At 55.3% G+C, this 12,919-nt stretch overlaps 1 protein-coding gene across 1 annotated transcript in view; it reads left to right on the top strand.

Moving 5' to 3' along the window:
• Positions 1–12,015, top strand: part of Lrrn2 (leucine rich repeat neuronal 2) — a 63,660-nt gene extending 51,645 nt beyond the window's left edge. Inside the window, exon 2 of the mRNA XM_078022661.1 lies at positions 8,977–12,015. Coding sequence (XP_077878787.1) covers positions 9,209–11,347 — 2,139 coding nt within the window. The 5' untranslated portion in view covers positions 8,977–9,208 and the 3' untranslated portion in view covers positions 11,348–12,015. The remainder of the gene's footprint in view (positions 1–8,976) is intronic.
• The last annotated feature ends 904 nt before the right edge of the window (positions 12,016–12,919 follow it).

Genomic DNA, 12,919 nt, shown 5'->3' with positions numbered 1-12,919 from the left:
AAAAAAAAAAAAAAGCACCATTGGCCTCAGCTGCAGCCATTTATCTCGGTGGCCTGCCCGAGACAGCTGACAGAGGGGGAAGGCTCGAGCCCTGTGCGAGACCAAGGCTCCTTCCGCTGTGTGATTTATCTCTGAGCTTCATCTGGCAAACCTGCTGATGAAACGAGTCTCCTTTTCTCTCCGCCTCATCAATTTTCATTCTGATTTCATTTTCCTTTTCCGTTAGAAGGGTTTGGCCTTTCTCCGTGTTTAACTGGCCTGCTCCCTGCTCGCTCTGCCCCCTCCCTGCCGAGCCGAGGGTCTCTCCCCCTGCACCACAGCCCTGAGAGAGACCAAAACTCCTTGCAAGCAGCACTTACTCCCTAGCACCACCTCCTTATCAACGTGGGGCCACCAAGCCCTGCCCCTGCCCTCAGGCAGCTTACAGTCAGAGAGGAGTCAAGCATCATCTTGGAGGGCAGAGGGAGCAAGGGACTGATGAATGGAGGGTGCAGAGGATCAGGGAATAGTCACAGAGGTGCAGTATCAAATGAGCTTTGGAGACAGAAAGGAATTTTCCAGATAAGCAATCAAGGAAGAGGACCTCAGGGCAAGGACACTGTGTGTGCAAAGGCTTGAGGACAGGAAAGAGCATTGCTTACGTCTCTCTGAAATTGTCCCTCTCCTTCCCCTGCCCTGTCACAGTGATCTACTGTGGCTAAGTGGGCATCCCAAGGCCCTGGATATGGGAGGGAGCCTTTAATGCACACCTTGTCCAGATTCCAGGAAAGGAGGCTAGAGAAGCTCATGGGTCAGCAGCTGGGCATGACTGCCCATCTGGCTGGTGACTGTGGCCAAAGTGGAATGTCTGTAGGATGTCATCAAGCTGGACCGTTAGAAGTCCTCTCTGAACAGCCCTCTCAATCCTTGCAGGGAGCTCCTGGGAACAGAGGCTCTCTCACCTCCATGGGAACAGCTGCAGCTGGGTGGTTTATTGGCTGAGCATTGTATCAGACATCAAGTATCTACCCACGCACTGGGTCCTAGAGCTGTCCTGAGGACTGGAGGGCCCAGGGCATGCTTATGATGACACAGAGGAGGACAGATTTTCTTAGGAAGGAGTATCAGCCTGCAGTGGAAAAGCTCTAGGTCAAAGGTGATCTAGAAGACAAGATGCAGCCCCAGGTCTCCACCAAATTGAAGTGGATACAAGGGAAAGAAACTGGACTGAACCAGCTACTGTGTAGGCATCCTCTTTAGATTCTCCTGTGAGACAGGTCTTTCCCCATCCTGCAGATGAAGAATCCAAATGAAGATGTTCGAGATCCCAGGGCCAGCCAGCAACAGGACTCAGTCCATATTTAACCTCTACCCTGAGCTCCCAGAGAGGCTGGTGGAGTGTGCAGAATTCTGGAGAGAGTTCCAGAAAGGTGAAGGTTAGCATAGGGTTATGTGAAATCCAGGGGCAGGAACTTGACTCAGAGATAAGTGCCTTCCTCACCCTGAGGCCAGTGGTAGGGGAAAAACTATCGTGACCATGGAGGGAAGGAGAGTGGGGTGTGTGCCCAGGGAAGACGAGCTCTGGGCTGGCATCCATCTCTGTGAAGTTGGCAAGGAAAGAGACAGAAGGGTCAGTCCAGCCAGCCCACTTCCCAGGCGGCGGGTCCTTTGGGCTCCAGAGCTCTGAGACAACTAGCTCCTTCCCCTGCCTTGCGTCTCCTGGCCCTTCTTTTCTTCCTTCCTTCTTTCTCCTTCAAATTTTCTCTGAGCTCCTACTGTGTGCCAGCCTGTTGCAAGAACTGGCAACTTAGAGCACAGCTCCTGCCCCAGGGAGCTCACAGTCTGCAGGGAAAGCACCAGGTGCTGATGGAGGGACCTAAGCACCCCAGGAGAGGGCACTGGGGGTCAGAGACAGCTTCCTTGTGGATTGGCAGAAGCCCTGGCAGCGAGAGGAGGCAGCTCAACCTGGAGCTGCTCTCCATGGCCCAGCAGGCTGGCTCGGCTCCCCTGCAGCCTGTTTGGTGCAGTGCAATCAGACGGAAATGACTGTGTGCTACCTGCTGGTGCCCTCCATCCTAATTAAGAAATAACGAGGCAGGCTCCCTTCCAGAGATCCAGCTCTCACGCCCTCTGCCGGGTCAGCCAGGGACCTGGCATTGTAGAGGACCTGGTGACAGGTTTTTTACTGGAACCCTGGCCCCTGGCATCCCAGACTGGAGGGGAGAGCAAGGCCAGACAAAGGAAACCTCAGCTCCTGTCCAAAAGAGGTCCCCACCTGCCCTGCCCTGCCACCCCGGGAGGTCAGGTAAACTCTGGAAACAGAATCAGCCAAACAGCCAAGACTGGTGAGTGAGACCCTTCGGGGGTCCATCTGGTTCTTCACCTACTAGCTGTGGGTCTAGTCCCTTAGCTTCCCTGAGCTTAAGTTTCTTATCTAAAAAGCACTTTCCTCACAGGGTTATGGGGCAGAGCTGGAAGGGGACTAGGTGCATATAGCAACTAGCAAATGGAAATCCTGATACATGGAAGCCCTCGGGACTGTCACATGGAAGGGACTCACGTCACCAAAAGAGATGCCCAGAGGCTCTTAACTACTGAGCCACATCCCCAGCCCTTTTTAATATTTTATTTAGAAACAGGGTCTCACTGAGTTGCTTAAGGCCAAGTTGCTGAGGCTGACTTTGAACTTGCAATCCTCCTGCCTCAGCCTCCCCAGCTGCTGGGATTACAAACATGCACTGCTGCTCTGGGCTGAGAATAATGATTTTTGAGGCCAGGGGAATTCTGGCACTTTGCCTGTTCACAAGTGGGTGTGTCTGTAAAAGTGGGGCTTGGGAGGAAGCACCTCAAACAACACTTAGTCGATGCACATACATCTCCTATTCCACTCATCTTTTTAAAGATGCATACTGTATCCACTTTAAATTGTTTTTGTGGCTCACCAAATACAGTTTGGTTGGGTTCCCAGTTCATAGGAGAACACCCCCTAACCCTGCAAAGAAAGTGAGCTGCCAGGCCCTGGATACCCAGGAATGGGTGGCAAGCCATGCTTTCCTCACAGGGCTCCCAGCCTGACTGCGTAGACAGACTCCCTGCAGAATGTTGAGGAAGGTGCTGTAGGGTCTGTTCAGTCTCAGGCAGCTATGGGAGTGATCAGGGAGCTCATCAAAGAGAAGGTGGCATTTGAGTTGGTGTGTTTGATTGACAGACAGGACTGGGGATGGAACCCAGGACCTCCTGCATGCCAGGCAAGCCCTCTTCTCCTGAGTTCACTCCCAGCCTTGGGATGGGTTTTTATGATTGAAGAAGAGTTTGATGGTTGAACTTGGAGAAGTGCATTCATGGCAAGGTGTGGAAGAGAACAGCAGTTTGCTGGGTTGAGCATCTTGTGTCTGAGAACAAGAGGGTCCCCCTGGAGTGAGCAGGAGAACACAAGAGAGGCCCCTCGTAAGGGTCAAGAGCAAGAATGGAAAGAGAAAGTATGTATGTGGAGGGGGTGGATCAAGATAGGGATTTCCTGGGCACTGGCGGGGGTGATGCTAACTGGCAGAAATGGGACCAAAGAAGCAAGAGCAGGTCTGGTGGGAGGAGATGTTAGCTTTGGGACAAGTTGAATGTGAGGGGCTCTGAGACATCTAGTGGGAACAAAGGGCTAGGAGTATAGGGCTGGGCCTCTCCTTCCAAGTCACCTCTGATTTGTTCTCCTATTTAGTGCCCCAGAACTTTGCGATAAAAAGATCTAGGTGCCTGGAGGCCAGGAAGTTACCAAGCCATCTTCCTTCCTCAAGGTGGCCTGGCATAAGCAGGCCCAGGTCATAAGGAGTTCAGCCAGAGCTGGGGCCCTAACGTGTAGAGCAGTGTCTAATATGGGAACTCAGAGCAGAAAAAAAGGCTCAGGATCTCTTTCTGGTAACCACAGGTTACATATGAGATCCTGAGAACATGGTGCACTCTGAGGTAGGAGGATGAATTCAGTGGATTTTAAGTTCCCCAGTGCTAGAGTCACCTAAACCGCAAAGTCCCTGGTCTCATGTGGTGATGCAAAAGGAGAGAGCTTCAAAGATGAACTGACTGTTGGGGGGTGGGAGGGTACTGGCTGGGAGGGGGCTTGTGGGAACCTTCTGGAGTGCTGGGAGTTTTAATATCTTGATCTGAATGGTAGTTGCCCGGTATCTGCATACATAGAAATTCGTTGAACTTGGGGGGTGTGCCCTTTGCACACAGCTGTGAATATTTTATACCTCAACATTATGAAAGTATTGCAAAAGGAGAGAGATAAGAAAAAGAAATGAAAGGCCACTACGGGGGCGGGGGGGGGGGGTGAAGGGCACTAACAGACACTTTTCCTGCGCCTCCCTTCCGTAGTCCTAGCGAAAGCATTTGAAGCTCAGAGGGTTAAGTAATTTACCCAAGGTCACACAGCAGACAGCCAGGGAGCCAGGCTCCCACCCTGATCGCAAGGCCCGGGCTCTCCCCCTCCACCATCCCCCTTGGCTTAAGTTATTTATGGAATTCAGACTCTGGAAGACTAGATAAACGCTGAGGTCTCCTCCAGCCCCGAGGTTCTGCTCGTGTGTGATTAAATGAGAGGTGGGAGTGAGGGGCCCTCTCACCTCCCCGAGGAGCTGGAGGCCCCGCTTGCAGATGGAGGGCCGGCCTTCCTCCTCCTCCCGCATCCCTCCCACCCGGCGCTTATCTGCTGCCGAGGAGGCCGGAGTTTATCAACGCTACACTCAATTATGCTGCCCATCTGTCTCCGCAGCTCAGGGGGACCTGGCACCGAAGCAGCCAAGGCCAGGCGATCGATCACCGCCTGCCGTCCTCCCTCTGGACCCTCAGCTCCCAGGGGCCGGGGCGGGGCACCAGGAGGAGAGGAGGGGAGGGAGAGACCGCGCGGGCGCCACCGCCTCCTTCTGGATGCCAGGCGGGAGCGCGGGGCTGTGCCGGGGGCGGGGCCAAAGGAGGAGGGACACAGCGCCAGCTTCTGACAACAGTGTCCCCACAACTCTTCCTTTAGAGCTTTGCCAAGGGGCGAAGTTTCACGGGGGGGGGGGGGGGGGGAGGGGGGGGCGGGGGGAGTCCAGAGGATCAATTGCACACTTCCTATTCTAGAAGCATCCGAGATGCTCTCTGTAGGAAGTGCTTCACCTGGATTTGCCCTCAAAGCCTTTCCAAGAGGAAGGGCTCAAGGGCCCTGCAGATGGGAGTCAGGTAGATTTGTTGACCCAGGTCTACAAAGGAGTCTAAAGGAGTTTGCAAGGAGGCTGGCACTGGGAGCCCACCCTGCACTCTGCTTGGGCAGAGCAGGCGTTGATCCCCGTGGGCTGGGTTGGTGGGGCAGGTTACACAGTAAAAGACCCAGGGCTGGAATTCTGCCTCCGCTTCATAGAAGCTGTGCAACCTCTGACAAATCACTTAAACTTTCTGACCCTCGCTTGCCTCCCAGGCAAAATGAAACTAATAATTCCTTTTTCCCCTGTACACAGGGTTGATAAGAGGATTAAATAAAACGTGCATGTGATCTACATGTTTTCCTACACTTGGTGCTCTGGGGACACAGAAAGCATGTAAGACATGGGCCCTGCCACAAGGAGTTTGCATTCCAGTGGGGGAAAATGTACACATGATGGTCTGAACTCCTGATCACCCAGGAGATTATAGATAAAAGACAATTAGCTTTCTCTGCAGCTCCCCCAATAAGAATTGCTAATCAGCCTGCAGGCGTGGGCCATGTGCAAGACAGCCGTAAATGGTGATGGCAGGTGAGTGGGCAGCTCCCAGCTCCATCCTGGAAGGGGCTGTGTACTCAGCAAGGAGAGGCAGGACTTGTCTGGGCCTGTGCCATGCCAGGGAGTCAGAGGGACAGCATGAACAGGAGTCACCAACCCCTGCCTCTCCCTGGATCCCAGCACCCAGTTCTAGGCTCTGTGTCCACGAGAAATGAGCTCTGCCTCACCTAGATGGCCCAGCAGCCCCAGAGGCCAGGGGCGGGGAGCTGCCTGGAGTGGAGCTTTCTCAGTGGTTTCTGGGTCCCCTCTGTGTCATTGAGCGCTGACTCAGCACTTAGTACAGAGGTGTTGGAGGAGGAGAGAGAAGCCCTGGCCCAGGAGGCATCTGAAGGTTGAGGACAGGCTGGGGCCCTTCCTGTAGAGCCCTCTCCACCTGGGAACTGTCTTGGACTCACAATCATTTTGAGGTTTTGGTGCCACACCCAGCATGGCACCGTTTGAAGCTGTGACATGTGATCTATTTCAGCCCACAGCTCCCACCCACCCACTTTGCCCCGCTCCCCCAGCAGGCAAGCTTAGTGGGAACTTATTGAGTCCTAGGATCCAACTTCAACACCTTCTCTTCCTCCTCCTCCTCCTCCTCCTTCTCCTTCTCCTCCTCCTTATTCTTTGGTACCAGGGGCACTTACCACTGAGCCACAGTTTATTTTGAGACAGGGTCTCATGAAGTTGCTTAGCTCCCTACTAAATTGCTGAGGCTGGCTTTGAATTCACGCTTCTTCTGCCTCAGCCTCCCAAGCCGCTGGGATTACAGGCGTGCGCCACCACATCCAGCTCTAGGATCCAGGTTTTTTTGTGCCCTGAGAAGCCCTGTGGCTGGAGAACCTCCCAACCTGGGAGACATCCAGAGGTCTGTGTGCAACACAGCCAAACTGTTTAATTCCAACGACAGTCTTCCACATAAGGGAAGGGATGCTTGCAAGATCAAGTAGCTTTCCCAGGCTAGTAAGTGCTACAGCCAAGTTTTGGATCTATTTGCAGGTGGATCTGTTCTCTTGTTCTAGGTCTGGACAGGTCAGTGCCCTCTGGTACACCAATGTGCAGAAGCTTAGGTCCTGTTCATTGGCAGGGACCACTTCAGGACTCAGCTGCTTCTTCTCTGCCCCCATTGCACACCACAACCCACCCCCCACCATGGCCTGTCCCTGACCCCAATCCCTGGCTTAGGCAGCTAGGCTCCCCAGGCTTCCCATTGCACATGTGTGCTGGCGTGTGAGCACATGTGTACACGCGTATTTGTTTCCCCTGAATTTGACGTGTCAGCACACACACCCCTACGCAAACCTCTGTGCCTTTCAAGTCATGGTTGTTTTTTCCACCTTCAGAAATAGCTGCAGAGGAAAGTGGGAAGCAGTCGGAAGTAAACAGGCACGCTGCTCTCCAACTCAGGGAAGGGACCCTGCCTCCAGCTGCTCCCTCCCTAGCGTCCTGGAAGCCCAATGGAGTGGCCAAGAGCCCCTCTGGGGAGTTGAGAGGTTGGGAGCTTGGAGGCATGCTGTCCCTTCTTGCGAAAGTTCTGGGCTTTCCACAGCTCCCTAGTAAGGATAGCAACGGGCACCCGCCTCCTGCTGCAGCACCAGTGCACCCCAGGCCTCGGGGGCCCAAAGCGGGTTGGACCCAGACTTGGGGGCAGAGAAGCCGGTGTAACTGGCACAACCTCCAGACAGGTTGCTTCCTCTCTCTGGCTGGGTGCCAGCTACAGGGTTTGAGCCAAGGCCTTTGCCTCTTCTGAACCTCAGTTTCTTCATCTGCAAACTAAGGATGTGAAAGCTTATCATCTCTCAGGCATGTCATGAGGGTTAAGTGAAATGAGATATACAGGGTCTTCATAGAGTCCTGGCCAATCAATGGTAAGTGCCAACAGTGTTTGTGCGTTTCCCTGGTAACCTGGGACTGAAAGTCCACCTGGAATCGTCTCCACTTAGGAGTCAGACCAGGCTAAGAAGGAAGCATGGGGGTCTGACCTGCTTTTGTTTCCATCTTTGGTTCTAGGTCAAAGCTGAACCTGCCTCCAGGGTGGCCTGGCCTGGTCCTGGGGTCCAAGAGAGAACCTGGGTTGGTTATCCATAGCCAGGAGGCAGGAAGCAGCAGAGGCTTGGATTCCAGGTGGGGGGGATGAGCTCCTGGGGGAAGGGGCTTGAGTCCTATAATATGTACTCACTGAGGACCTGTCCCATGCTCCTGGCACAACAATTAGCACAACAGTTAGCAAGACAGGTCTCTAGTTGGAGAATACTTTGCACAGATGTGGTCAGGGCTGTGCCCGCCCGTGGGGAGCATGGACACTGTTGGAGCAAGAGGCCAGCCCCTCAGACTGCAGGGGTGGAGGGTTAGGAGAAGCTTTCTGTGGGAGGTGATGAGCTTGAGTCTTGAAGCACAAGTAGTTTTCTAAGAGACAATAAGAAAGAGTGGTGTGTCACTGTGACTTCAACCTGGAAGACTTGTGCACAGTGGGTGAGCAGGTGGTAACCAGAAAAGTCAGAAGTAGACTGGCCAGGCCAGGTCACAGAAGGTTTTCCCAGCAGGGTTCAGCCCCAGGCTACTGAACCCTACAACCTCCTGGGTCACTGTGGCAGCTTACTGGGAAGGGAAAGTCCCTGTCTCCAGGGTGGGAAATGGCCACAGAGAGAAGCAGTCCCCCCCCCACACACACACACACACAACCAAGAAAGCCTAAGCAGATTCCAGGCAGGACTAGCCCACCTCCCCGGCCTCTGTGGATGTGGGATCAGGGTCTGCTGTCGTTCTGCTACAAGGTCTGGGGAGCGCATTCCAGTTTTTATAAGCTGGGCTTGTTTCCACCACCACTTCCCACTTACAAAACCAGGGGGGTTTCTAGAAATTCTCATTTTATCTGGCATTTACCAAGTGAGCCAGGAAGGGAAGGAGGAAAGAGGTAAGAAAGGCTGAAGAATCCATTCCACATTTTTGTGGGCTCAGAATGACTCCAAAGACAGCAATCCCAGCTTATCCACTCTCCCTCCAGACACTGCCCCCTGACCCCTTCACTATCCCAGGGCTCTTCCTGGAGGACTCTGTCAGCTGCTAGCCAGGTGGTGGAAAAGGACATCAAAGCCTACGGACAGCAGGACAGAACCCAAGAAGCCTGGCTCCAGTGGTCCCTCTGCTGTCCCTTTGAGCAGAGACTGGAGGAAGGGGGTAGAATCTACTTCCTGCTGCTCCTTAACTCTCCACCCTCTCCTTCCAGGGCTGCCTGTGACGGGCCATGGCGATGAGGGAACAGGCCCAGACCCAGCGCACGAGGATGAGGAGCCACACCCAGGAGGGCACAGAGTGACACCCACCCATGCCCACATAGAATGACTGTCCTGGGACGGCAGTTCCCCAGGCCCTGGCAGGGCTGCTGACCCTCAACCTGCAAAACTCGAAAAGCAGGACTGGATCTACTTGTGGATGGTCCCCTGTCCCCCAGCGCCATCATGAGGCTCCTCGTAGCCCCCATCCTGATAGCTTGTGTGGCTGGTGCCACTGCTGCTGTGCCCGTGGTGCCCTGGCATGTGCCCTGCCCCCCGCAGTGTGCCTGCCAGATCCGGCCCTGGTATACGCCTCGCTCCTCCTACCGAGAGGCCACCACGGTGGACTGCAATGACCTGTTCCTGACGGCGGTGCCCCCGGCGCTCCCTGCAGGGACCCAGACTCTGCTGTTGCAGAGCAACAGCATCAGCCGCGTGGACCAGAGTGAGCTCGCCTACCTGGCCAACCTCACAGAGCTGGACCTGTCCCAGAACAGCTTCTCGGACGCCCGTGACTGTGACTTCCGGGCCCTGCCCCAGCTGCTGAGCCTGCACCTGGAGGAGAACCAGCTGGCGCGGCTGGAGGACCACAGCTTCGCGGGGCTGGCCGGCCTGCAGGAGCTCTATCTCAACCACAACCAGCTCTACCGCATCGCCCCCAGGGCCTTCGCGGGGCTCAGCAACCTGCTGCGGCTGCACCTGAACTCCAACCTGCTCAGGGCCATCGACAGCCGCTGGTTTGAGATGCTGCCCAACTTGGAGATCCTCATGATTGGTGGCAACAAGGTGGACGCCATCTTGGACATGAACTTCCGGCCGCTGGCTAACCTGCGCAGCCTGGTGCTGGCGGGTATGAGCCTGCGGGAGATCTCTGACTATGCCCTGGAAGGGCTGCAAAGCCTGGAGAGCCTCTCCTTCTATGACAACCAGCTGGCCCGGGTGCCCAGGCGGGCCCTAGAGCAGGTGCCTGGACTCAAGTTCCTAGACCTGAACAAGAACCCGCTGCAGCGGGTGGGCCCCGGAGACTTTGCTAACATGCTACATCTCAAGGAGCTGGGGCTGAACAACATGGAGGAGCTGGTCTCCATTGACAAGTTTGCCCTAGTCAACCTCCCCGAGCTGACCAAGCTAGACATCACCAACAACCCGCGGCTGTCCTTCATCCACCCCCACGCCTTCCACCACCTGCCCCAGATGGAGACCCTCATGCTCAACAACAATGCTCTCAGTGCCTTGCACCATCAGACGGTGGAGTCCCTGCCCAACCTGCAGGAGGTAGGGCTCCACGGCAACCCCATCCGCTGTGACTGTGTCATCCGCTGGGCCAATGCCACGGGCACCCGTGTCCGCTTCATTGAGCCACAGTCCACCCTGTGCGCTGAGCCCCCGGATCTCCAGCGACGCCCAGTCCGTGAGGTGCCCTTCCGGGAAATGACGGACCACTGCCTGCCCCTCATCTCCCCCCGCAGCTTCCCCCCCAGCCTCCAGGTGGCCAGCGGAGGGACCATGGTACTGCACTGCCGGGCGCTGGCCGAACCAGAACCTGAGATCTACTGGGTCACTCCAACTGGGGTTCGACTGACACCGGCCCATGCGGGCAGGAGATACCGGGTGTACCCCGAGGGGACCCTGGAGCTGCGGAGAGTGACAGTGGAAGAGGCAGGGCTGTACACCTGTGTGGCCCAGAACCTGGTGGGGGCTGACACTAAGACAATCAGTGTGGTGGTTGGCCATGCTCCCCCCCAGCCAGGCAGGAATGAGGGACGGGGACTGGAGCTGCGGGTGCAGGAGACCCACCCCTATCACATTCTGCTCTCTTGGGTTCCCCCACCCAACACAGTTTCCACCAACCTCACCTGGTCCATCGCCTCCTCTCTCCGGGGCCAGGGGGCCACTGCTCTGGCCCGCCTACCCCGGGGCACCCACAGCTACAACATCACCCGCCTCCTTCAGGCCACAGAGTACTGGGCCTGCCTGCAAGTGGCCTTTGCTGATGCCCACACCCAGTTGGCTTGTGTATGGGCCAGGACTAAAGAGGCCACTCCTTGCCACAGAGCCCTTGGGGACCGGCCTGGGCTCATAGCCATCCTGGCTCTCGCTGTCCTCCTGCTGGCAGCTGGGCTCATGGCCCACCTTGGCACAGGCCAGCCCAGACAGGGGGTGGGTGGGCGGCCTCTCTTTCCAGCCTGGGCTTTCTGGGGCTGGAGTGCCCCGTCCATCCGGGTGGTGTCTGCACCCCTTGTCCTGCCTTGGAATCCAGGGAGGAAGCTGTCCCGATCCTCAGAAGGGGAGACACTGTTGCCACCGTTGTCTCAAAATTCCTGAAGCTCGGCCAGTTCTCAGCGGTAGAGAAATAACTAGGACTACTTTTTATCAAAAGGGAAGCGATCTGGGCCAGATGCCCTGCCAGGAAAGCGGCAAGGGCCCACGTGCTTGAGGCCTGGCAGCTGGACCAGGACACGGGGGCTCTGTGGCTCCCAGGGGTTCTCCTGAGGCCTCCAAAATGTTGCTCTTATCTGCTGGGGTCCTCTGCTGCCATTCATGAGGGACATGTCCAAGGAACAGGAAGGACTCTGGCTAGAGCCTCCCACCTCCCCATTATCTACATGCCCAGAGGCTGCTGGGCCTCTGCTTGGCTTTCCCCTGCCTGTGTCCCCAGGCCCTGGCCCACAGGATACACCCCTTCCTCTTCTCCTTCTTTGTACAGTCTCAGTTGCTTGCTCGTTCCCCTCCTGGGCAAGGGCTGAAGGAGGCCTCTCCTTCCCATCTTGGGGGATCACCCCAAAGTGGAAGTGACCCCAGCTGGGCCTGAAGGACATTTGGGGAGAGGGATGCCCAGGAACGCGTCATCTAGGCAGCCTGGGCTCTCTGGCGCTGACTTTCTATAGGCGATTTTGTACCTTTGTGGAGAAATGTGTCACCTGCCCCCAACCTGATTCACTCTTTTCTCCTGTTTTGTAAAAAATAAAAATAAACAATCATAATAACAACAATGATAAGGGATAGGGGGACAAAAATGAAAAGAAAAGCACCCTTTGCATTCTGAGCGCAAAGGAAGAGCTCTCTGCCCTGGGATCTCTTCAAAGGCTGACAGTGATGGGGGTGGGGAGTTTTTCCTTTTCAGTTGAATTCTGGTCTCTGGGTCTGCTCCACCCCCAGAGAGTCCCTTTAGCTATGAGCAGGAGAGTTAGGGAAGAGGGACAAAGAGCAGGAGAGGCTAATGATGTCCAGCAAGGAAGAGAAGGAGGAAGATCACACTGGAAGCTAGGAGAGGGGTGGAAGAGAAAAATGGAGACACACATAAAGATGCAGAGAGAGAGAGAGAGAGAGCGGAAATTTCCATCACCAAACATGGTCCCCGCTTCTTCTCTGATAAGCAATTAACATGCCAGTGCATAGGAAGCACTTCCCTGCCTATTTCTAATTAAACAAACCCAAGAGGCAGAGTCATGCAGAGAATTGCAAATCATCAAGACAGCGAGAACTTTGGCTAGCTGGGGCAGGAGGGGGAGTGGGGTGAAGAGGATTTGAGGAGGGGAAGACTGTGGGATAGGAAATTGCTGCATTTATCTTTCCTTTCCATTTCAGCATAATTTGCAATGAACTTGGTCTGCTTTTGTGTGTGTGGTGTTTTGTTTTGTTTTAACGGATTTGACTCCTGACAACCCCATGTGAAGAAGAACATCTGTTGGGAAGCCAACTGAGCCAAGGGCAGGGGGGCGGCCATGGGCCAACAAGAGGGTAACGCCAGAGCCCAAGGCTCCTGGGTGACCGTGCTCTGTTTCTGAGACAGGCTGGGAAAGGAATGGGTTTCCCAAGACTGAAATGATGTGACTGTGAGCTTTAGGGTCCCCCTGTGATAGAGAAAACATGTGGCAGACTTGTTGGAAGCCAATT

This window comes from Ictidomys tridecemlineatus, chromosome 10 (genome assembly GCF_052094955.1).
Source record: "Ictidomys tridecemlineatus isolate mIctTri1 chromosome 10, mIctTri1.hap1, whole genome shotgun sequence".
Lineage (NCBI taxonomy): Eukaryota > Metazoa > Chordata > Mammalia > Rodentia > Sciuridae > Ictidomys > Ictidomys tridecemlineatus.
The sequence above is the reverse complement of the archived record's forward strand: the minus strand, read 5'-3'. Positions and strand labels throughout refer to the sequence as shown.